The 22,969-nt window shown below is 44.4% G+C and overlaps 1 protein-coding gene across 6 annotated transcripts in view; it reads left to right on the top strand.

Moving 5' to 3' along the window:
• Nucleotides 1-22,969, top strand: part of LOC311008763 (adhesion G protein-coupled receptor L3) — a 179,396-nt gene that overhangs the window by 119,339 nt on the left and 37,088 nt on the right. For all 6 annotated transcript variants that reach the window (XM_084002629.1, XM_084002625.1, XM_084002626.1 and 3 more), the window contains 7 exons: nt 1,350-1,706; nt 4,371-4,474; nt 7,502-7,687; nt 9,579-9,617; nt 16,717-16,900; nt 20,589-20,711; nt 21,630-21,835. In XM_084002629.1, coding sequence (XP_083858755.1) covers nt 1,350-1,706; nt 4,371-4,474; nt 7,502-7,687; nt 9,579-9,617; nt 16,717-16,900; nt 20,589-20,711; nt 21,630-21,835 — 1,199 coding nt within the window. The remainder of the gene's footprint in view (nt 1-1,349; nt 1,707-4,370; nt 4,475-7,501; nt 7,688-9,578; nt 9,618-16,716; nt 16,901-20,588; nt 20,712-21,629; nt 21,836-22,969) is intronic.

Raw genomic sequence — 22,969 nt, forward strand, 5'->3', positions numbered from 1 at the left:
CGGTGCTGTTAAGCGTCGAACACATTGACTGCTGATAGTGGTCTGTTTTTTTTGTCATTACAGCCTCCGGGCGCCTCTGTGATTCCCCAAATAGTGGCACTAATTTATGCCATCTTATTCCACTGCTTTCACATTCCACCATACGGAGAAATCGCCCGGTTGCATATTGAATCTGGCTGAACCAGATTGCAGCAGCGATGTCTGTTATCTTAGCTCTCGAGGACGCGTGTTGTCCATTACACTTGTCACCCTGAAAATCAACCCTCGTTAAATTTTGTTTTGCTCCCCTTTCATGCGAAGATTGGGACCATTTGTCACTTCTGTCATTTTGATTGTATCTCTGCATTAAGCAGGATAGGAAAAAAAAATCCTAAAATTGCATTTTTTTTTTTTTTTTTTTGCAAAGGCCCAGATTGTGTATGTGTCTGTGAGAATGTCCTCACTTATTTATTGTCCACACCAAGCTGCCTTCTTTCAACCGGTAATAAGATCATGACATATAAAAATGTCAGCATTGCATATTGAAAAATCTTGCAAAAATATAATGCAAATGAGTAACACAGAAATGCTCCTAAATAAATAGTTTCTTAGAAAGAAAGAAAAACCCTGACTGCTTCCCACTTTCCAAAGATATATTTATAAGGTATACAAATATGACCTCTGACCCTGTGTGGCTTAAGCAAGTCCACAGATTCATAAAAAAGTGTGTAGATAAACCCTTTTGTCCAATCAGTGACACAGGGGAGGGTATATAAAGGGGAGTTGAAGGAGAAGGACTGCCAGTGACTACAGTGTGTGGGTGTGTGTGATGATATATCTCATCCACAAACACTCAGGTAAACAGCTTCATTAGCAGGCACCTCCTGGTGTGTAACCACAGGAAGGCCTCGCATTCAGGAAATGGGTATTTCAGTTTGTCCCGTGTGACCCAGAAATAGCATGTGGTTCCAACACCCAGCTACTGACTAGAAGAGATATGCCCTCCTCAATGGCATATTTTAGACTGCACGGATGTGTGTGTGTGTGTGTGTGTGTGTGTTAGCTCAGCCAGCGGGGGGCAAAACTAGACACCATGCATGCCCATTGCAAGTCACACCTGCCAGTTCCAATTGATCCTCTTTGAACCATCTCCTCTTAAACTGACAAATGGAAAGGAGGGAAGAATAGACCTCCTGCATACGCTCTCTTCCTTTTACCGGCACCAAAACAAAGTTCCCTCTGACGCTAATGAAGTGTGACGGAAAAGAGAAAGACATTTACTCTCAATTTTCGTTCTTTCCGACTCCATATTTTCCCTTGAATCTGTCACTTGACTTTGTTCTCGTTTTCCTTTCTCTCCCCTCGCTCAGAAACCTCCTCCTCCGTCATGGTGTACATGGACACGACTACCATGACGACGAGGACCACCGCTCGGCCGACCACCGTTACCGTGACGACCACGACAGCCAGGGCCGGCACGACCAAGGCGCCCGCCACGACGACGGCGATGGCCCAGTGGCCGCGGACCACGTCCACGGCGGCCGCCTCCGTCCAGACGCCGGTGGAGGGGTTGCTCCCGGACGCCGACGGCGACGGGGCGCCGCCTTCCTCCAAGCTTCCCAACATCAGGGTGGAATACTGCAATCCCCTGGTGATGATGGACATCTCCTGGCCCAAGACCAAGCAGGGCGTGGTGGCCAAGATGCCCTGTCCACCTGGAACGATAGGTAATGCTCATTTTTGTGGTACCAAATATTCAAAGGGAGTCTTTAAAGTCTTATCTCTGTTTTTTTTGCCCCCTATTGTGTTCTCTATATGTTGCTCCGACTCGGTCTCTGTATCAATACTGAGAGGGCGAAGTCAAGAGTGCATCGAGATGAAATCGATGTTGGCTGCTTTAGATCTAAAAAGCTTTACCTCTGAAAAGTGCGTATACCTGCATAAGTGCTGATCAAGCAGCAGTTTATATTTTAATGAGAGCATTGACTTTTTTCCCTGCGTTCTTAAATAGGGAGATGAATCGTGAGGGTAAATTAGCGTGTAAACTGACGGATAACCCAGAAAGCGTAATGTTGTGGGTTTCTGCTGTCAGTATTTTGGCGTAAAAGCAGCAACTGAGTGCTGTTACTACGTCTAACTAGAATAGTACGTCTGTACTTTTCCTGACTACTCTTCAGTCAATCGACTTCACAGTTGACGGTTGCATTCCGAGGTCTCGACAAAGTGCAAGATCGAGGGCAAGCTCTTGAAATCTACAGTACTTATTTATTAGGAGTATTAACTGTTATGCCAGGGCTCGCTCTGGCTCATCGCTTGCTGTCACGGTGGGAAGTAAGCACCTGCTGCCAGCCAAACACCGGTGAATTTGCCCATCGGGGGGGCATTTAACAAATGATTGAATTGTTCCTAAAAAAAAAAAAGTCAACTCAATCGGCCATGTGCCCTCGCGAAGCGCAGCAGACAGTCGCTTCTGAAACCTGCTGGTGGAATCACAAGCGTTGCCCGGAGTGGCCTCGGATCAGATCGCCGGATCGCAGCCAGGGACCACTTTGACCGCTGAGCATGCTGGGTACAGCTCGCTTTCCATCCAGCAGAAGAGTTGATGCAAATCAGATATGCCAGATTGTGAAAAATGTGCCTTTTGTTGAGGAATTATTCGACACTTCCCTATAATGATGTTTTATAGAGCAAGTCACCCCTGGATTGGGGAGTGATGTGATGCCCTCAAATCTGGCTCCGAGCTCCAAAGAAGTCTGTTCATATCATCAATCAGCACACACACACACACACAGGCTTCATTAATGGGCAACACCAGCACCCGTCGAGACCTCACTAACAGCCGTCATATGGCAAGATAAGAGGCACACATACCCCACCTCCTCTCGGCGCATTCTTCAAAGCCATTGCTCTTCAGACGACACCGCCGAGCAGAACACGACTGTGTGAGCTTCCTCTGCCACTCTTTGAAAGTTCCTCGAGCTCCCCCTTCCATCCACCTCACTTCGCTCGCTGTCATCCGCCGTCTCCCCCCTGCACCCGTCCGACTCCCCTCAATCTCTCTCTTTCTCACCCCTTCCCCTCTCTCGCGCTCCATTTCTCCTGCCTCTCGCTATAGGAGGAGTCCCGTATCATATAAAACCATCACACATAAGGCTGTCCAAGGTGGACCGGTAGAAGGGAATTATATGTCAATCAAAATTTATATCTGTTAATGCCGGTCGTCTCACCCGCCAACACGCCCTCCATCGGAGTAAAAGCAAGGGCAATTAGATGTCAGCTGATGTCAGCTGTGAAAATACAGATGCAAGTTATTTGAGGGACGTGGAAGAGCAAGTCAAAGACATTTTGTCTTTGAAAACATCGAAATAATCGCAAATAATTGCAATATGACCCACAAAAACTGTCTCTTAATTAAGCGTTTTTAATTTATACATTATTATTAATAAGGTGGAAACATACAACACAGTAAGAGAGCCTGAGCATATGATTGTAAATTTTTAATTTTGCTGGATATCTGGAGTGTATTTGCGCTAAATACTCACAAACCACATATCTGTCACCTGAGACCGTTTCCTCCGACCAACTCAGCTGACCTTTCTTGATGAATTCAGCCGCGGCGAACTTAATTGGCACCTAATTTGGTGTACTTTTTGCTCATGCCGGAGTTGAACTGTCACACACGGACACTGTCTGACTTTTAATGATTTAACAGAGACGCTGTCTGGGCGAGCTCGGCTGGCCTCAAGTGAAGCAACTTCATTTCAGTCACTATAAGATAAAACCATCCAATTACATTTTGCTACATCCATTAATTTAATCACTTAAGAATTGTGGTTCTTTGGGACGTCGCCGTTTCATTTCGACAAGGTTTGCAAATAAGAAAAGTGCTCGAGACGCCGAAGAATTGGGCTTTAGTTGACGAGACTGAGCACATTGTGTAGTCCATCACTCTAATGGGGTAAAAAGAATAAGAAGGATGAGAAAACGTGGGCCAGCTTGATTGTCTCCTAGGAGATCTCTTGGAAACACAAAGATATGTTACCGTACACGTGTCCCTGTTGCTTCTCTTTCTTTTAGGCATGGGATAATGCAATAATTATACACCAAAATAACTACAATATTAGTCCACTAATTTACTAAAATCCATCTCTTTATTTATTTATTTTTTTAAGAAATAGATATTTGTATTTTCTCACAAATTGTTTTAGTGAACAACATTTTGAAGTGAAAGATTCTATTTTTATGACCTAGACAGTTTTTTCAAGTCACTAGTGTGATGGAATCTTCTATGGTCCCATCCCTACTGTCTTTATTGGCATGGTTGCATCTAATGACATAATGAATGTGATGTTATTCATCGCACTAAGCCACCATGTGTCTTCTCTCCCTAGGCGTGGCCTCATACATGTGCGTTGGTCCGGAGGGGTACTGGGACCCACAGGGACCCGATTTCAGCAACTGCACCTCCCCTTGGGTCAATCTCATCAGCCAGAAGGTACCAAGCGGCATGATATAATACATTTGGTTTGTTTGGAAAGAAAGTGGCAAAGAGTTTATTACGATGCTAACAACCGGCATTGATGCTAGCTAACTTCCCATGAATGTAAGCATTTATTTTTCTATTTTATATCTATATTTCTATTATTATTATTATTTTTCACATCACAGTGTGCCTCGTTAAGGGCGACGCCTGTTGATGGTTATTGTTGGTTTTATTTGTATGGGCTAAATTATCATCTTGTGGGTGTTTGTTGATCAGGTGGTTGGGCTAAGATGCTAACAGTAGCTTTCACTTGTTGTCATAGCAATGGCAAACATCCGGTGTAAAGTGGCAAATTTGCCAATATAAATATAACATCGGCATATCCAGCCATCCAAAGGACCTAACAAGGTCTATTGCCCCTTCTCTCCCACCTACAGTGGCCCTAATACACCGTCTTACATACAATACAACAATAACAATATGTCTTGAAGGGTTTGGCCCTGAACTGTTATTTCAATGTGTACATCTGTTCACTAGAACAGAACTGTGCCCTTTCAGCCTGTTCTGAGTAGCATTTACCACAACTCCCAATGCAAATCATCGCTCTATATATTGCTTCACTTTGTGTGTATCTTCTCTTTTGTTCTTTGCCTCTTCCTAACTAGTGAGTTAATGTCGCGGATTAGCCGGAGGGTTCACTTAATAGAAGGGTTATGCTCGCGTGTGTGTGTGGGTTTAGCGTGGGTGGTTGAATGGAAACCAGTACCACTGCACCGTAATCTAATGGTCGGCCGTGGCTAACGGCTAATCCAGGCCACTTTCTGTCCCCCGACACGAATCGGTAGCTATTTGCATTCCGTACTTCGGAAGCACTAACGATTTGTATCTCTTCCTCTACAGGCGAGTTATTATGCAAAGCCTCGTATAAAGCTTTGCATGTTTAAATGTGCGGTGGAATCAAATGGGAAGAGGAGGAGGAGGCTACTCTGAGTGGGGATCAGGGTTCCAGGTTATGAATTACAGGCAATGTTCCCCCCCTTAAACTCACAGGGCCCTGAGGCGTGCCCGTTATAACACTTATGATCTACTCAAAGGCACAAAGCTCGGCCCATTAAACAAACTGCGGTTTGCAGATTTGGATGGAGAATGGCTGTTGGGGAGCGAAATAGAAAGGGAGAAAAATGATCAGGTGCATTTCGGTACGCCGAGGCGCCGTTTCAGCGGCGCAGTAAAGCTCCATTACTGGCTGCTGTTTGGAGAAATTAACGAGAGCACTCTCTTTCTGAATTTGCTAAAGAGGCTCTTTTGCCGTGTTATTGCGCGGATTCAACGGTAGCCGTGTGATTGAAATGCAGAATGTTGCCTTTTAAAGTCCACAGAGGGAAGTGACAGTGGAGTAGTACAAGTGTTTACAGCTGTTCTTTATTTATTTGTTTAAAGTCACACTTCAGCGGTGTGAAGACAGGACAACCTTTTAATGAAGATCTATGCGTCTGGAGATCTGGAACGCTCATCTGGCACGTCGTTATTTTATATCCGGAGCCATTGTCCTGTATGTGGCACCGCTCATTACCAGATGGTTCCGTCGGCGGAATTAGAGAGGGAGAATGCGGAGGATGAAAAGACAAGAATGACATCAGATGAGCTGAAAGAGAGAGAGAGCGAGAAAAAGAAACGGAGCTATTTACCCTGCATCCCCGGCTCCCCTCATTAAGAGACAAGAGAAGGGAGGGAGATGAGGAAAAACATCTTCCAAAGACACGTTCTCCCCCTGCATACACCTCTCTGTGAAGTCCAATTTGAGACACATAATTGGCTTGACGCATAAACTCACGGGCGATGACGGCAGGTGATGCCGCAGGACATCAGCGTGGGCGTTATAGACGGCGTCGATGGGAGATCTCACCGCACCTCGACTATTAGTAAAACCTTGAAGGGAACTGACCTTTGAAAGCCGACATCAGACCAATAGGGCGCTCTGTATGTCATCCAGAAGGCCGCTCATTTAAGTTATTTAATGTTCAGACTATATGTAAGGTTTAGGTACCGTGAGTCTCATTTGCTTTCAAGTCTATTTCGCGGATTATTTGAAAATATGGCATTGCACTGAAAATAATTAGCTGTTACTTTCCTAAGTTGTTAGAGCCTATTTATTTACTCGTCTGGCACGTAGAGACAAATTAAGAGTAGGAAATGGTTGACACCGAGGGGCACCTGATCACACCATTAGGTAGCGAGAGCGTGGTTGAAATCTACATTCTAATTTTAAAAAAGCGAGATGAAGTTTGCGAGCAAACCTTTCAGGGTTTGCGGTGATCCTCATTAGCCAATAAACAGATGCCTCCGTAGCTCGCGAGTTAGATAACAGAAAGTTTCTCCTGTGGAAAAAGTAGCGTGGGGCATTTCCCCTTCTATTGGGAGCAACGCTACATGATGCATGCGGCTAAGACAACAGAAAGTTATCTCAGGTAATGAAGATGGAGTGTAAACCTCCCCCAAATCCCCCAAAATCCGTATTTTCATTTGTCTTTTTTACGTAATGTGCAAACTAAGTTAAACACGCGCTTCTTGGCCTTGGAAGTACTGCTCACTTTAAGTATTACGACATCAAAAACAAAATGCTGATCATTGATATGTTTCTCTTGAAGTGTGAATATCCCAGAGGCCGTGGCCTCCGAGTGCAACGTACACACAACGAGCCCCACGCCGCAGCTCTTCCCATTAGTTTGAGAAAAGTGTAAGGATCAGGGGGGGAATTCCCTTAATAGTTGATTTCATAATTGCTAACGGATACAATATTGGCCCCAGTGTGTACACCCAGCTGAGAACCGTCTCGCCACATTAATTGCGTGCTGTATAGCGTCGTTTGGGGAAAATGTATAGGCTAAACTGCCGGGGGTTCACATTTGTATGGTGCAATTTGTCATGTTTTTCTGTGGTTTTCTGCTGCGTAGCTTGAACAAAAGACCTCGGTAGAAAAATAGCGTTAAAGGGCTAGTTTGGATTTTTTTCTTTTTGACTTTTTTCTTTTTTTTACAGCTAAAAGCTGGAGAGACAGCTGCCGTCATTGCCAGGGAGTTGGCGGAGCAGACGAAGCGTAATCTCCAGGCAGGAGACATCACGTTCACAGTGAAGGCCATGGTTCAGCTGGTGGACCTCCTCGACGTGCAGCTGAGGAACCTCACGCCAGGCGGAAAAGATAGCGCTGCACGGAGCCTCAACAAGGTACGGAAAGAAGAAATAGCCTATTATCCTCTGTTCACGTTTGCATCCGGTTTGGTCATCCACTCTCCAGCTTTTTACTCAAAAGTGCCAATCTGACTGTAAAACCTTTCTGAATGTCTCATAATGGAGGCCTACCTACCACAAACCTTCAATCCAGTCAAACCTAAACAGTGGGTATTCTTTTAATGATCTGCTGTTGGGCGTATTGCTGTCAGATACAATTACATCCACCATTTTCCTGTGGTCCAGCGAATCTTAAAGCCCACCTTTAATTTCAGTGTATCTCACGCGAATGCATTACGCTATCCATTCCACTTTGATGTAGTTTAAAAGATGTTATCCTGAAGTCATGCTCGTCAAAAGCGCCGACCTCACACCGCTTGATTTGTATTAATGGGACCGGCTCGAGGTAATCATTAGGATGGATCTAAGCTGTGAGAGTTCAGAGTTTTCATTTTTCCTGAACCTGAATCTTATGCATTTACTGCCCGACGCACAGCAGAGCTCCAAAAACATCCACCGTCTGCCGAGCAGCCACCAGAAAAAGCAAACAGTGGTGATTTCAAAATGTCAGTCGTTAATTTGCTGGATCGCTTGTCGAGGAACATGAACACCTGTTCTCGGATCACTTTTTTGGGACATTTTTTTATTTCATTGCTGCAACAGACACAGATGTCCCCATTGAGATTTTAGTGCCGGTTTTCTCCAATGGAGAGGGGCGGCAGTAAAGATGCCCAAAAGGCCTCGGAAGGGATCGTGATGGGAAAATCCACATTGAGGGGCAACTACAGTTTATAATAGCTCTTGAAAGAGAAAAAAAAATGGTTTCCCATAAAGCACATTCAAGATAGAGAGGCTACCGCTGCGGTCGAGATTGCTGCCGAAGTCTTTAGCTTCTCTTGTAAAGAGGAAGAAAATGGCGCAAAGAAAGAAAAATCGCTTTTAAAGCCATGACGATTTAGAAGTTCATGGACGTTCTTATGATTTACAATTCTCTATCATCCGATGCACATTCTTGCGTTTCAGTTTCGACTTCCTTCACCAGTGAGAGCTCACAGCCCCTCTTCCCCTCCGCTCTGGCAGCGGCTGATGTTTACCTCCCCAGTTCAATCATTTTGACACAATCTGCAAAGAGCTAAGCGAATTAAAGATTTTCTTCTTTTTTTTTTCTGATAGCGAAGCACAATGCTCTCTGCCAGTAGACAATGAAAAAGGATTGAGTTGGCAAACTGTGAGATCAGTGGCGTTTGCATGATCAAAGGCTAGCTGGCTACCGGCGTGGACGGGAGCGTTTCCAGGAGAGTGGGCTGTGATGTAGAGCAAGAGGCTCCCTTATGGGGGGGGAATGGTACTCTTTGGAGCTAATCTGCATGGGATTTCACCCGGTGCCCGTTAAGCCACAGAGTAGCTCTGTTGGCTACCTGGCTCGTGTCAGAACTCAATTAAACTTCTCCGTTCTCCAAGCGGCGCTAATAGTGATCCTCCGAGCTTCCTGTCATTTCTCAGGTACGCTAAATTGTTGTCGGCGCTAACTTTCGTCCAATCCTGGGCAGAGGTTCAAAAAATAAAAAGGCTTTCCTGAATTCTCACATGCATTTGTTAAATAAAGTAACCTTGAAATCCCATTGAAGAGTGTCGGGCGTTTTCCCCGAGATACCAGCGTGTCTCCTTTAAGTGCTAATTAACACACGAGTCGTGATGTTTTCCTATGGAAGTGCATCATTGATGTACTGTGTAAACTACTTTGCACACAGTTAATGGAAGTGATTGACTACAATGCTTTTGTTATCCTTGTCTCGCCGCTCTCGAAGTGAGCGGAGGAAATGTATTCAAGTGGTATTGTCTGAGTTGTTGACCTTCTGCTAACTTTTGCATTTCCTTTGGGTTGCAGCTGCAGAAAAGAGAGCGGTCTTGCCGTTTTTATGTTCAGGTATTTGGACCACGTTCCCCCCCCCTCACCTCCTATCCATTCCCTCATTGTGCCAATTGTGCATTTTCATTTTCACCATATCGTTTGGAGTTTGACATGGAGATAAGTGGCAACGAGTACACTTAACCCACATCAGTGTCACCATTGCATGAATCATCTTTGCCCCCTGCATGCATGTTGGTATTGATGTGATATTCTGCTTACTGTTTGCCTGAGCATGAGGCTGAGAATTTCTACATTTAAGTGGAATCTATCCATTGTGGGTTTCTCTCTAAATCATTTTTTTTTTTTTAGAAAATGATCTTAAACCATGACATCAGCGCCGCTTCCCGGTGAAATAACCCACATAAGTGGATAGCATCAGTCAAAATAAGACTCTAAGGGATGGAACACACCCCTACGCTTCATGAAATGCTTAAGAGCCAAAAGAAGTGACCTCATTATACCAGCAACTCAACTTCTAAGTATGAAGTCAGCCAAAGTCATGACATGTTATGATTCCCCCTGATGCATAATGCATGTGTGTCCTAAATTTAGGGGAGGGGGGGTGTCTCTCGCTTCCGACAGCTATTTCCTGGGCTACTGAGTGATTTTTGTTATCCCCCGGGGTGACATTTTAACGGTCATCGGAATCATTTTCCATCCTGACGGGAGAACTTCTGGGACGAGTTGACATCCCTGTCCGCCGTACACACGGCTCCAATAAAGCTGCGCGTTTAGAGGCAGATGTTGTTGCATGCTCCGCAGCGTCCGTGTTCAAGCAACATGCGTTTTCCTCTGAGGCGTGTCGGAGTGTGTGCATGTGGCGTGCGGATGGGTTCGTGAGTGTGAGATGATATGGGATAAGACTGCTGGTGTCCTCAATATGTATATATTTTATATATATATGCACACTGGCTGATGTATTACTTCATTATAACAAACATGAGCACTTAAGTTTCCCTCGGTTCCTTCAGTGCCATATACTCTTTAGTGCAGCATGCAAAATAGTTTCTATCAATTCCACTAGTTATTTCTGTGGGCTATTTTTCCTGACAACTACAACAGAAATGACTAGGCCCTTCTAAAAAAAAAAAAACATTTTAAAATATGTACGCCTTCAGTAGGAAAATGTGCTCGAGGAATTTGCAAAGTATTGAGTCTCACCAACCAAAAATTGGTCATTTAATGGAATATGTATGGCAGTAAAAACAAACTATAACTAATGGCAGGGAAATCAAAATAAATAAGAGGAAGAGTGTGGACGTGCTAAAATACTTATAAGTATTCAGCAAATCCAATGCACTGGAATTGGCACTAAAAGTTATTACAGTTAATCCTGAGGTGCGATTTCACACGAAAAAAAACATCATCATTGGGCTTCATTCTACCATGAATGTCTGTTAAAATGTCATGGCACTCCAATAGTTGCTGTGATATTTAAGTCTGGATTAAAGTGGACTGGCAGACCAATACTTCAGTTTTCTAAAGCCACGCTACGAAGAAAAAGCCCTACAAATCGATATGAAATTACAAGCATCTGTATGCTTCTGCGCCTGCATCTTGTGGTTCATAGTTGGATGTATTGTACATCGCCGTATGCGCACCTCCTCCTCCTCCTTTCACTTGACTAACCGGAATAATGGAGCAACATCTGTGGCCTTAGGTAAACACAGGCATCGACTGCACGCGCTGCCAGCCTTTGAGGGACTTTCATTGATTAGGGAAATTGGGCAATGTTTTCTCCAACGGGCCCCGGTGGTTGACATAAATGGGATTAGCAGAGGAATACAAAGCAAATGAGAGTCGCACCTGCCTCCGCCGCCCCCCCAACAGCACACTTCCACAGCACTTTGGGGGGGAAAAAGGGCCGATTGTGTGAGTGCAGGTGTGTTTGTGGTGGAGGAGGACGTCTAAGTGAGATGAAGATTCCCAACGTGACTGTAGGCTTACATCTTGTTTACACGGTAAACACGGAGAGGTGATGGCGTTGAATTCACCCGGTGCTGAGGTCTCATCTCGTTAGGGTCATCAGGGGATTTCAATACAAACAGCTACGTTTCAGTTGCGTGTGCAATTCCACCGCTGTTGATCCCGTGCAGATGAAACAATCATTGATCACGACTCCTTCCTTGATTGTTCATAAGAAAGCGTCATAGCTAATTAAATTCCACCCAACAGGATTTGGCCTTGAGCTACAAAGCACATCGTGATCAACTCCCTCTCCCCCCCGCAGGAACCTTTCTCTGTTGTTCCCTTCGATTCTCAACAAACATGATGAAATCATAGCCTCCGTCGCCTTTAGGTTCTGCTAACGGCGGCTTGTTTATAGGTAGTGACATTATGGGCCAATTACCGTGATTATCTCCTCCACGTTGTCGCTGGAGTCGAGCACGCTTTGAAACGCGTCTTCCTTTTGGCATTTGCGTCGTTTTGAACACGCGGGACTTCCAGTGAGTCATGCGTTCGCTCTTTCGCAGGAGCTAAGTGAGTGTGAATTTTAAGGATACAGGGAGGATATTAACCTCTGACCGCCCATTAAAATGACACCTCTGCATGCACAGATGACTAGGGGGGGGGAGTGTCACAGCGCTGGATGACCTTAGAGCAGGCGAAACGGAGGGAGGCTCCTCGTTCAGCAATGCAATAAGATGATACAATTTCCCTGCTAGTCCATTTGTTAAAAAGATGGAGATAACCACATCCTCATAAAGCGAGACCTGCAGAGTTCTGCCTGAATAATCTGCAAGCTGTTTCTGCTCATAGTGGAGAGAGAGGAAGGATTTCTTTATGTCATATTTGACATCATCTTCAGAAGATTGTTTGGTTTGTATTTAACATATATATTCATACGTACTGTATATTCCTGAAGCTCACATAACGGGTAAACGCTTTGAGCCAGGGTGGAATTACCTGCGCTCATTACCTCTCATGGTAAATTAACTTTTCCTGTTGATTTTCACAGCACTATTTCCATCTCCATGACAACAGGGACATGGCCCCATTCGTTTAAAAAACAGCCAACTGTTCACATCGATTAATTAGTTCCCTTTTGCTTCGACGGAGCCTTTTTTTTTTCTGAGCGTTGATAAGTTACGGTAATGAAACTCAACACTTCCTGCACGTTTCAAATTAAAAGCCAACACAAGGGGAGCTTTGTTGCAAATCCATCCAAATTAAAACATTTGGGAGATGAAACAATGTTTCAGTTTAGAAGCTAAAATGTTCAGGTGGAATATGTGTCGGAAATGTGAAGTTATCTTTACATTGAACAAGATAATACATAAATAGTAGCAACTGGAAAGAATTGGTAAATAATTGGTATCTTGCATTTTGGACCCTGAAGTTATTTCACTCTAAACAGGAAGATAATTTACCTTGTATTGAAGGAGAATTGAAACCAGCGAAACTCTGCCATCGATAAATAAATAAAGCTGTTTGGGACTCGTACAATAGTAGAGGTAGACAAAGCACCTCAGTCACTCACATATAGAGACACAACCTCCCACTTACAAGAGAGAGAAGGTCTCATGAAATATTAAAACAGGAAGATGTTCACAGAAGACAGTGGATTTGACTAGCTGGTCAAATGAAACAGGCAAAGGAAATACAGGAATGATGCTTTACCTGTGCCAAGAGACATGTCGTCGGATAGAGGACGGACCGCCCCCGTATTGAGATCAGCCTTCAACGTCAGTGAGAGAAAACAAGTAAGAGGAACCAACGGGTGATGGAGGGAGGAGGAGGAGGGGGGACTCCATGCAGCGAGCTCGCCAGGAAGGGAAGAGACGGGAGATCAGCCTCAGCCAGAATCAATTTCCCAGACCCCGGGTTCATTTCATCAATCAGCACACAGATAGAAGCACACACACACCACCGCCTCGACTTGGACGCCCGCCAGGCGCACGCTAATGTCCGCCGCCGCTCCCTTCCTCTCGTCTGCATCCGTACAAACGGCCTGTGCACTGCAGCTTTTCACGGCCAGTCATCGCCCCTGTTCCAAGTGGAACATTCCGGCGGTGAACTTCCGGTTCACGTTCAGTATTTCCTCACGTTTACCAGGAATCGGAATGTCGTTGCGGGATGTGATGTAGGGGAGCTTCCTGCAGGAGAACTGTGACAGACGGAGTGGCGGTGTCCTAATGGCAGTAAAGTAGCAGCGAGCCACCATCTCCACTCTTCACCTGCATCGATGGCAGTGATGTGACGCTTGGGTGCACAAGCTCACCGGCAGCTGGCTGTATATTCATATTTGAGAGCCAAAAAATCTACAGATGGCTTTATGTTGGTGTAAATATGCAGGTGCTTGGCTTTAGAGCCATGGTGAGGATTTAAAAATAACACCGGAATGTAAAAAGTATTGGCTTTTAAAATAAAAGAACCTTCAAAACATGATTTTAATTAACAGATGATGCTCTTTCTCGTTTTGGGAGAATTGGTGGTTTTCAACCAGGCTTCCCCCCTAACTATCTGCAATAAAGCAAATAAGAGGATTTCCCAAAATATCGCTTTTTTGGGGGAACATCAGGGACACAAAGTAATAACTGATGTGAAGTTATTTTATGTGTCTAAATTGACCGTTTTGCAGGAAAAAAGCACAGAAATGGGTCAGTTAGATGTGCAGAGTATCAGTAGCATCATGTCTGCATGCTCAACTTTAGGTGATTGCCTCTGAGTGAGTACTGTAAGTCATGATTTAATCCTCCGGTTTGAAGGAGGGGGATTCAGCATGCTGTACGCATATTAATAACCGTAATGAATGCGTTGCGGTGATTTGGTATTCAGCTTTATTGCTTTTGTTGGATATACACGCTGAAAGAACATTGACATTTACAATATGAATGTTTGATACATACTGTATACCCTGCTCTTGTTTATCAATTATCCATCATATATTTCCTCCTCGTCATCTATCTGACCCGTCCCTCCATCTTCTGGGTGATGCTGTTAATCCACCTTGTTCTTTTCTTTGCATCTCCTCTGCATGGGGGGGGGGGGGAGTAGACGTCCTCATCTGCAAGTCCATCAATCCCTCTCCTGAAACCATTATTTCAGTGTTTAAAGAAGTGCTAAAAAAAAAACCTTGCAGTGTTCAAACAAAGGCAGAGGGGAGGGGGAAAAAAGATGTCAGTGCCTGAAGAAAAAGAGCTCCTTAATTGAGAGCGAATCAACCTCTGCTTCTAGCTGAATGTCAAAAGGTATGATGGAGATTGGCTGCAGATAATGAATAATTACAGGAAAGGTGTGTGTGTGTGTGTGTGTGTGTGTGTGTGTGTGTGTGTGTGTGTGTGTGTGTGTGTGTGTGTGTGTGTGTGTGTGTGTGTGTGTGTGTGTGTGTGTGTGTGCCTGGGAGTTTGTCTTCTGTGTTTGTGTACTAGCAGGTGCAGAGGTGTGTGTTCACTCTTGCGTCAGTCTCTCACAGTGTGTGTGTGTGTGTGCGGTTGTGTGTGTGTGTGTGTGGGCTGCTTAATGTGAGCGGGGTATGTTTTGAATGAGGAAAAGCCAGCTGGTGCTGTTTGAAATTCTCATCCAGTGCCAGTGAGTTGAATACAATCAGCCCTCCGTCTCCTCTCGCTATCACAGTGATGTGAAACAAACACAAGAGTGTGACATGATGCGGTAATACGCCGGCGTCGCACTTCTGCCTAGCGACTAGCCGGTTAAAAAGTAAGGTTTTCTTTTTTTCTTTCTTTCTATCTCTTGATCAAGAATTCATTTGATACACTCGAGCACATGATTTCTCTTATCGCCTTTGGCTTTATCCGCATGCTGTTTTCCAGTCATACTAAAACTCTTATTCCCTTTCATAATCCGTTGATCAAAAAGGGGGGATCTGAGCGAAGTTCAGAGGCGCTCTCTGTTGGCGTGACAACCCCCCTGTTTTGAGCGCACATCATAGCTTCTACCTTCAGGATGTCACAACTTAACCGGCTTTTGAAGAAGTGCAAATGGAGAATCAAAAGTCAAAACATTTTTTTTTTTTTTTTTTAAATATAAGATTTCCTCTGAATGTAACTATCAGCATCGCTGTAGGACATTCCCTCTATGATAGTCTATAATGCATTAAAAAATCAGTTTTTAACACTGAAATTATACTTAATAGTGTCATAACAATAAATAACACTGGCCTGATAATGTAGTATAAATCATACATTAAAATATATTCATAATGTATTATAATCACTTTGATTATAAGTAAATATAGTACTTTATAAATGCAGTATCATCCTTGCAAAATCAAGTTATGAATTATGCATTTTATTATGAAGTTAGAAGGTGCTTTATAATCAGATTATAATATATATGTTTATGATGCATTGTAGACATGGGCTTCATAGACAGTCTATATCAAAGTGTCTATTAATTCTGTGCTGTAATGGCTTGGAAAGAACTCCTACTGCTCTTCACTGTAGCGGCGCTGCCAATAAATGAATTTGCTTGACCAATTAGCATTCCATTCATATATCATGCCATTGGCATTTTTAAATCTTTAATGGCTCTTAATTTTTCATCGTGTCTGGAGAATGTTCCCGTTTCTTCCTCGCTTCCTTTGCTTCATCATCGTCGTGAGGAGATGAAAGAAGGCATAACCGCTGCGTGATGCTGTTTATATGCAGGTGGTTTGTCGGGCTGAACAGTCGCTACCAGCACATACCATGACCATCCATGCCTCAGCGCTGCTTTTGTGTGTTGGGATTGTCTGCATGGAAGGACATTAATCACGGCAATTAAAGGCTGTAGCCTCAGGTCTTGTAAAAACTGGCCCCTGGTCTTGTAAGCGCTGGTTCTGATTCATTTACATGATTAATTTTTCTTGTAGGACGCAGCAACAAAAGCAATTTAACGACATATCTAATGTCATTACAGGTGCTAGTTACAGTCCACATCTTGTAAAGGATTTGGAGTTATGAAACGGCACAGTAGAAAAAGTTGAAAAAAAGCACTCCATGCCTCTTCCTTTGCACGATCCCCACATGCTTGTGTGATTTGTTTCCCAGCCCTGAACCGCCATTTATCTCCCCTCACTCACGCCGTTTACCAAATCACCATGTCTAAGGAACAGCAGTCCCAGGCCGGCTTAGCTTCTTTGCACTAAATCGATGATTTGCCCCCCCCTCAGGCCATGGTGGAGACGGTCAACAACTTACTGCAGCCGCAGGCCCAGGCGGCGTGGAGGGAGCTGAGCACCGGCGAGCAGCTGAGGGCCGCCACCACGCTGCTGGACACCGTGGAGCAAGGAGCCTTCGTCCTGGCCGATAACCTGCTGAAGACGGACATCGTGCAGGAGAACACCGACAACATCCGTGAGTTGTCATTTGCTGGAAAACACGTGTGCAGAAAGATTTGCTGGTTTCCCCCTCCAGACTCATTTTTAAGGCATAGACCAGTAACGTGCATGGAATTGTTTCCCATGCATTATGAAAAGCTGGAACCGTGTTCCAAAGTGGCGTTCCCATTGATTCCTGTGGATGTTCTTAACTGGGCAATTACGGCAAAAAGGTTTTTCAAGCTGTTGGCGAAGCCAGTTGAAAGCATGCGTTAAAGACTTCCTCCGGCTCCTTGCACACACACACATAGCATGACATCATCTCATGGAACGGCTCTTCTATACTTCTAAAATACTGTTGGACAGAATGGATCAAATTCTGTAAGTCATTTGGTGGAAAAGGGGGACTTAAGATATCTGGATTTCTTTTAGTTCATAAATAAATTCAAACTCTATGCCAGCAAGCAAATTACCCTTTTATTTGGCTTTGTCTGCACGAGTGAACCATCTTGGACAGAATTAAATGAATTTCTCCTCAAGCTGCTGAGAAACAGATTATTGGCTCAGCATTGTCAATTATGATATTTAGAAAATTGGAAGCTTTAAGGTTTAAAGAGCAGGGTGTTTGGTTTGGTCTTCCTCATGTTGAAGCATTACATCCTGGTTCTTGTGGCGAAGGTTACCAAGTTCACCGTACTGCTATTGATCCGGGGTCCTCTCATATTGGCAGCGGAACAAGTAGTGAAGGTCACCGGATTAGTTCTCCCTCCCCTCGCGGGAGGTTACATTTAGCAGGGCGGCTTACGTCTTACGGCTGTAAATTGACAATTATCTCAAATGTTTGTACATGTATTCATGTAAATTATTAGCTGGAATTAGCCACTTGTTTTACAGATCAGGGATCTCATTATTCAGTCCACACTACCAAGTGAGCACAGAGAACTGTCATCAATATTGTCCCATCTGTTGCTTTTTTTTCATCACTTGCTGAAAAGCAAAATTTATGGAATCGGCAGTTTATATGGAAATCCATTTATACATTTACAAAATGAAATTGAATGAAATAACCTTTTTTTTTTTTGCAGACGGTGGCGAGTGGGGACGAGGGGAGTTAAGAAATAAAATAATATAATGTTGTATCGCCCCCTCTCCTCCTCAGAAGAGGGGAGAAGAAGTTCCTGCTGCCATGGCAACCTAAAAATATAGGTCTAGCGACTTAAAAGGAAGCGGGCGTAAGGAGAATTAATGAAATGATTTTATTGTATCTGGCACACAATTCATGGGGGTATTAAGGAGATTCTGGGCTCGTTTGTAGAGGGGAATGAGACGACGCCTGCTCAACTGGAGTGAGATTTTATAACGCGTAGTGGCAGTCTGGTTAATTATGTGCTGGTGACATGTTTACTAGGCCTTATCTCTCTGTTTGCTCGGCTTATTTCTTTTCCCAGCCAGTTGGCTCCCACAATCCCTCACACCATGCAGGGTAGTTAAATGAGGACGGGAGGGAGGGGGGGGGGGGCTCCATTTAAAACATCAGTAATCACCTCAGCAGCTAATTATCGATCTCTCACGATGAATTACGCCCAAAGTGAAGGGTTTCGCGTACGCAGGTGCGCCGTAGCTCAAAGTGAATCTTCCAACAGCGCTCCAATTTTAGGTTCAAGCTCATAATGAGATTTCTCTCTCTCTTCACTTTCAAAGAAGGAGGATGTTTCCTCAGCCATTGTGTCTGTGTTTGTGTTTACATGTGCTCGTCGGAGGCTTTGTCTGCGCGGGAGCGTGCGCTTCACTCTCGGGCACGCTAATCTTATGAGCAGATTTCTGCCGATTAGCGTGTTATTTAGACGGGCTTTGAAGGTGTAGCCTTTGGGTCCGACGGCGACTACGGCATCAAAGGAATTCCCTAAAGCCCCGTCGTAAGCTCTTTTACACAACCGCGCGGGGGGAAAAGAGAGTTGGAGAGGGGGAAGAAAAATGCTTTCTTTATTCCAAAGGCAGGCTTGGAATCCAGGGAATGGTGCGCTATCTGGGGTATTGTCTTAGCTAAGTTGAATAGGAATGTATCACCAAAAACCCCCTGGCCTCCGCCAAAGCACAAGAGAATGTTAACACAAAGGGTTATTTTTAAGAGAAAGTATGGGAAGCCTCGGTACGAGGGCGGACACAAAGGCAGGATTAAATGTGGACTCTTTGTAGTTTTCCGTGGGCACTGACCTTCTTCAAAGACAGAGGTGTCGTCGTCCACGGACACGAGATCAGCGGCTGAAGGAAGTTTTCTCTTCCTCACACTTGATGGAGTTGTCTTTCGGATACTACGATACTGAAGTGACAGCCGGTGGGAGTTGGGCCAGAATGCAGGAGTGGCATCGCAGAAGCGAGAGCAGCGTCGGTGACCGTGAAATGTTTGCACTGTCATGACATCACCTTTGTGGGGGAAAAACACACTCCAATACATTTCAGTCAGAAGGTTATACAGTTCCTAAAGATAATCCACTGGAATATCCCAATATGTTTTACAGTTAGGGATTTAAGTGGAGTTTTGTTGGTGCTGATAGGTGGATATTATATTTTTGACTGAGCCATATTGTAGTTTTTCCCTCTTTGCAAGCTAACCAGCTGCATATTTACTGCGTCAACAATTTAAAAAAACGTTTTAAAAGTCTTTTTTTTTGCATCGCATTTCAACATGAATCAGTTTTGCACAATGTTTGCCTGCAAAGACTGATACAATATTAGTTTAATTTCCTCCTATTGCCTTTATTATTGTTTTTAATTTGACATGTGTGCAGCTTCTGTTCGACTCTGGACTGCTTTATTAAACTGAAGTGCATCACACCCTAGTAGCTCTGATGGAATAAGGTTTTTTTTATTTCAGCTCCTATCAGCGGCTCATTTCCCTCTGCTGGATGACGCCGGAGTCTTTGAACCATAAATTAGGAACTGGCTTCAGACACAACAGCTGTTGAGCTTCCGCAGAAGCGAGCTCATCTTCCCGAGCTGGTCTTTATCTCCTTGTATCTCTTGCTCTCGCCGCTCCTCTTGAGAGAAAAAAACATTCCTTGAAATGAAGATATGTTTTTAATTTGTTTTTATTCAAAGGCCAAAGACAACCTTACAAGGAAACAAACACCTAAACACTTGACGGTGCTGTAGATAAGAGGCCTATAGCGAAACCTCTTCTGCAACACAAAGAGCTGAGAGGGAGGCATGTCTTCAAAGCTGCATGAATCAAGAAAGGACGTGTTGCATTTACTGCTCATTGGAGATGGCTCTCTGCTGTAGTTGTTAGATCTTTACCTCATCGCAGTGATAACAAATAAGCCACATGGAGGTCAGGTCCAAGGCGTGATCACGTCTATGAATGGTTTTATTGTTGGGTTAGTTTCACACCTTTGTTGTGATCCTGCTTCAAGTACCAGCATGAGCTTCTGTTGACTGTAATGTAAAATGGTGATGTCTTGTTCATGTGATGCTGGAGGAAAAATGGAAACCTTTTCTTTATGACTTGCAAGCATCCACAAACTAAAGAGAATGGTTGACGATCAGTGTATGTGCAACCATATTGCCCATAATGTGCGATAATACCCTTAAAGTCTCAGCTGCAATATTGTGCACTGTGCGATTTATAGTCCGTAGCGCTTTTTATGTCTATTGTGTATCGTAAAAAAACAAAAAAAATCTAAAGTATCGATCACTAACGGCTGCCCCTGCTTGGATTTGTGCAGAGCTGGAGGTGGCGAGGATGAGCACGGAGGGGAACTTGCCCGATCTGAAGTTTCCACAAACCGGAGGGCATGGCAACTCCATCCACCTGTCGGCCAACACGCTGAAGCAGCACGGGAGAAACGGTGAGTTACCTTTTCAATCTGCTTTTTATCGGCCCCCTGTTGTTGCCGTGAAGTATAATCATGCAGTTTGTGGACTGTGTTTCTTTGACATAGCTATAACAGAAATACCGTACTAATCTGTATATCCTCCTGTAATTTAAAAAGTTGTGACATTGCTTCGGGGCTGCAGTGCTTTTCTCTGAATTTTCCTACACATGGATGTGAATAACTTTCAATTTGCCTCCCAAATCTTGTGTGGGGCTCCATATAAAGCACTGAGGTCGTTCTAAGCCTTCAAACAGGACCCGGCTGTAGAACCGGTGCATTCAATCACCGCCTCTAAACACAGTAAGATACAATACATAACTATTTGCAGGAGCAATACCGCAAGTAGACTTTATTATCAGCCCATGCAAGTGAGAATCAAGCTGCGCCGAGAGCCTCTCAGCTGGATGACGAAGCCCACGTCCAGCCGCGGCCGGGCTGATCATTATAGCAGGGTGGCGGATGTTTCCCCCTGTCATCCAGTGCTGCAGCACCCAAATTGTTTTCTTTTCATCCGAGTGAGTGATCTCCGCCGCAGCAGGGGGGGAACTTTTTCTCATATCGGTGCCGAATATTGAGGCAGCGGGGGGGGGGGAAAGAGAGGAACGCGTGGAAGGCATTATTAACAAGAAAAATGCTCGCCTTTGTCAAGCGGCAATACACGAGTGGTAACCACATTTTTTGAAAGCTGAATTAAAATAACCGTTGATGATGATGATGTTGGAAATATTTCCATTTTTCTCCTTTCCTCTTGGAGCTATTTTCGCTCTTTTTTCCCCCATAGTTTCTGATTCTTGTGTCCACAAAGCTTAATAAGCCATATAGCTAGCTTATTGGTGGTATATATGGTCTTATAGATCCTTTGCTCAGGTCTCCACTACCGTCTTGTTGCAGGTGAGATCCGGATAGCGTTCGTCCTGTACAAACACATCGGGGTCTACCTCTCGACGGAGAACGCCAGCATGAAGCTGGGCAGCGAAGCCATGGCGACCAATTACTCCGTCATCGTCAACTCGCCGGTGATCACGGCCGCCATCAACAAGGACTCCAACAAAGTCTACCTGTCTGACCCCGTCATTTTTACCATCAGACATCTCCAGGTAATTTGCTTTTTGTTTCTATTTGTTTCCCTCCTTTCCACACAATGTTTCCAAACAACTTAATGTGGAAATCCCATCTCAAACCCAGAAAATGAAGTCGCTATGAAGTGGAGGGAGGTATGAAACATTGTGAAGTATAAGGTGATGCTTAGGATGCATCACCGTTGTTTTATTAGTTTGAACAAATAGCAGCTTGAGCTCTCGAACAAATATCATGTCATATTGAGCCTCACTGGAGGCTGCTTAGTCATCGCGGGGAGTTGCGGCTTCTCCCTCTTGACTCCATTATCTTTGCCACACTCTGCTGCCCTCGAAATATCCCTTTTGTCTCCAACGGAGCCCTCAGCGACGATCGGGGACCGTAAGAGAATAGCGGCGGGTCTCATGTAGGAGGAAACCCGGAAGGGAACAACAACGGCGGGAAGAAATACGACAGGGGGATGGAGAGAGCGTAAAAAGGACGATAGCTTATGAATGTCAGAATTAAATGGTGGGAAAATGTCAGGGGGCGATGTCAGCGCCGTTATGTGCTGTGACTCACCTGCCTTAAGTGTAATTTGTAATTTGGACTGTAGATTCAGTCATTTAAGTGTTGGTCTAATGTCGGGCCACCGGAGCTTTCATACCCTTTTCTTGCTCGGATCAAGTCGTTTCAATAAAACACTGCCCTTTTGGAAAAAAAAAAGTGTCTTTTCAGCACTGAAGCTTCTTCCGCTAGCGTCCACTCGAATCGTCATTTCATCCCCTGAAAGTGACATCAGCATACAGACATTTACATATAGAGTGCAGTCTGTGTACACCAAGGGCTGTACAATTAATCATAAAGTAATAATGATTACAAACGTGCGCGGTTAATTAAACTCCATTGGATGCGATATTGGCCTTTAGCACACAGCGCTTGCTCCGGTGCATCGACTCGAGAGCTCCCTATTCTCTGGTAAACCGCTAAACCAGTCGGAAGGTGTTGTGAGAAGAATGCTCCGATTCGTCTGGAGGCGAGAACATTTCCTTCTTCCTTTCTGTGGGGAGAAATAACACCTTTTATTTGCTGTGCACTATTGTGGTATTAATACAGCTTGGTTTATATTCGGCTTTAAGAATCAAAATCAAATTGTTGTGATAATTGTAGCCCGA

This window comes from Eutrigla gurnardus (genome assembly GCF_963514095.1).
Source record: "Eutrigla gurnardus genome assembly, chromosome: 23".
Classification (NCBI taxonomy): domain Eukaryota; kingdom Metazoa; phylum Chordata; class Actinopteri; order Perciformes; family Triglidae; genus Eutrigla; species Eutrigla gurnardus.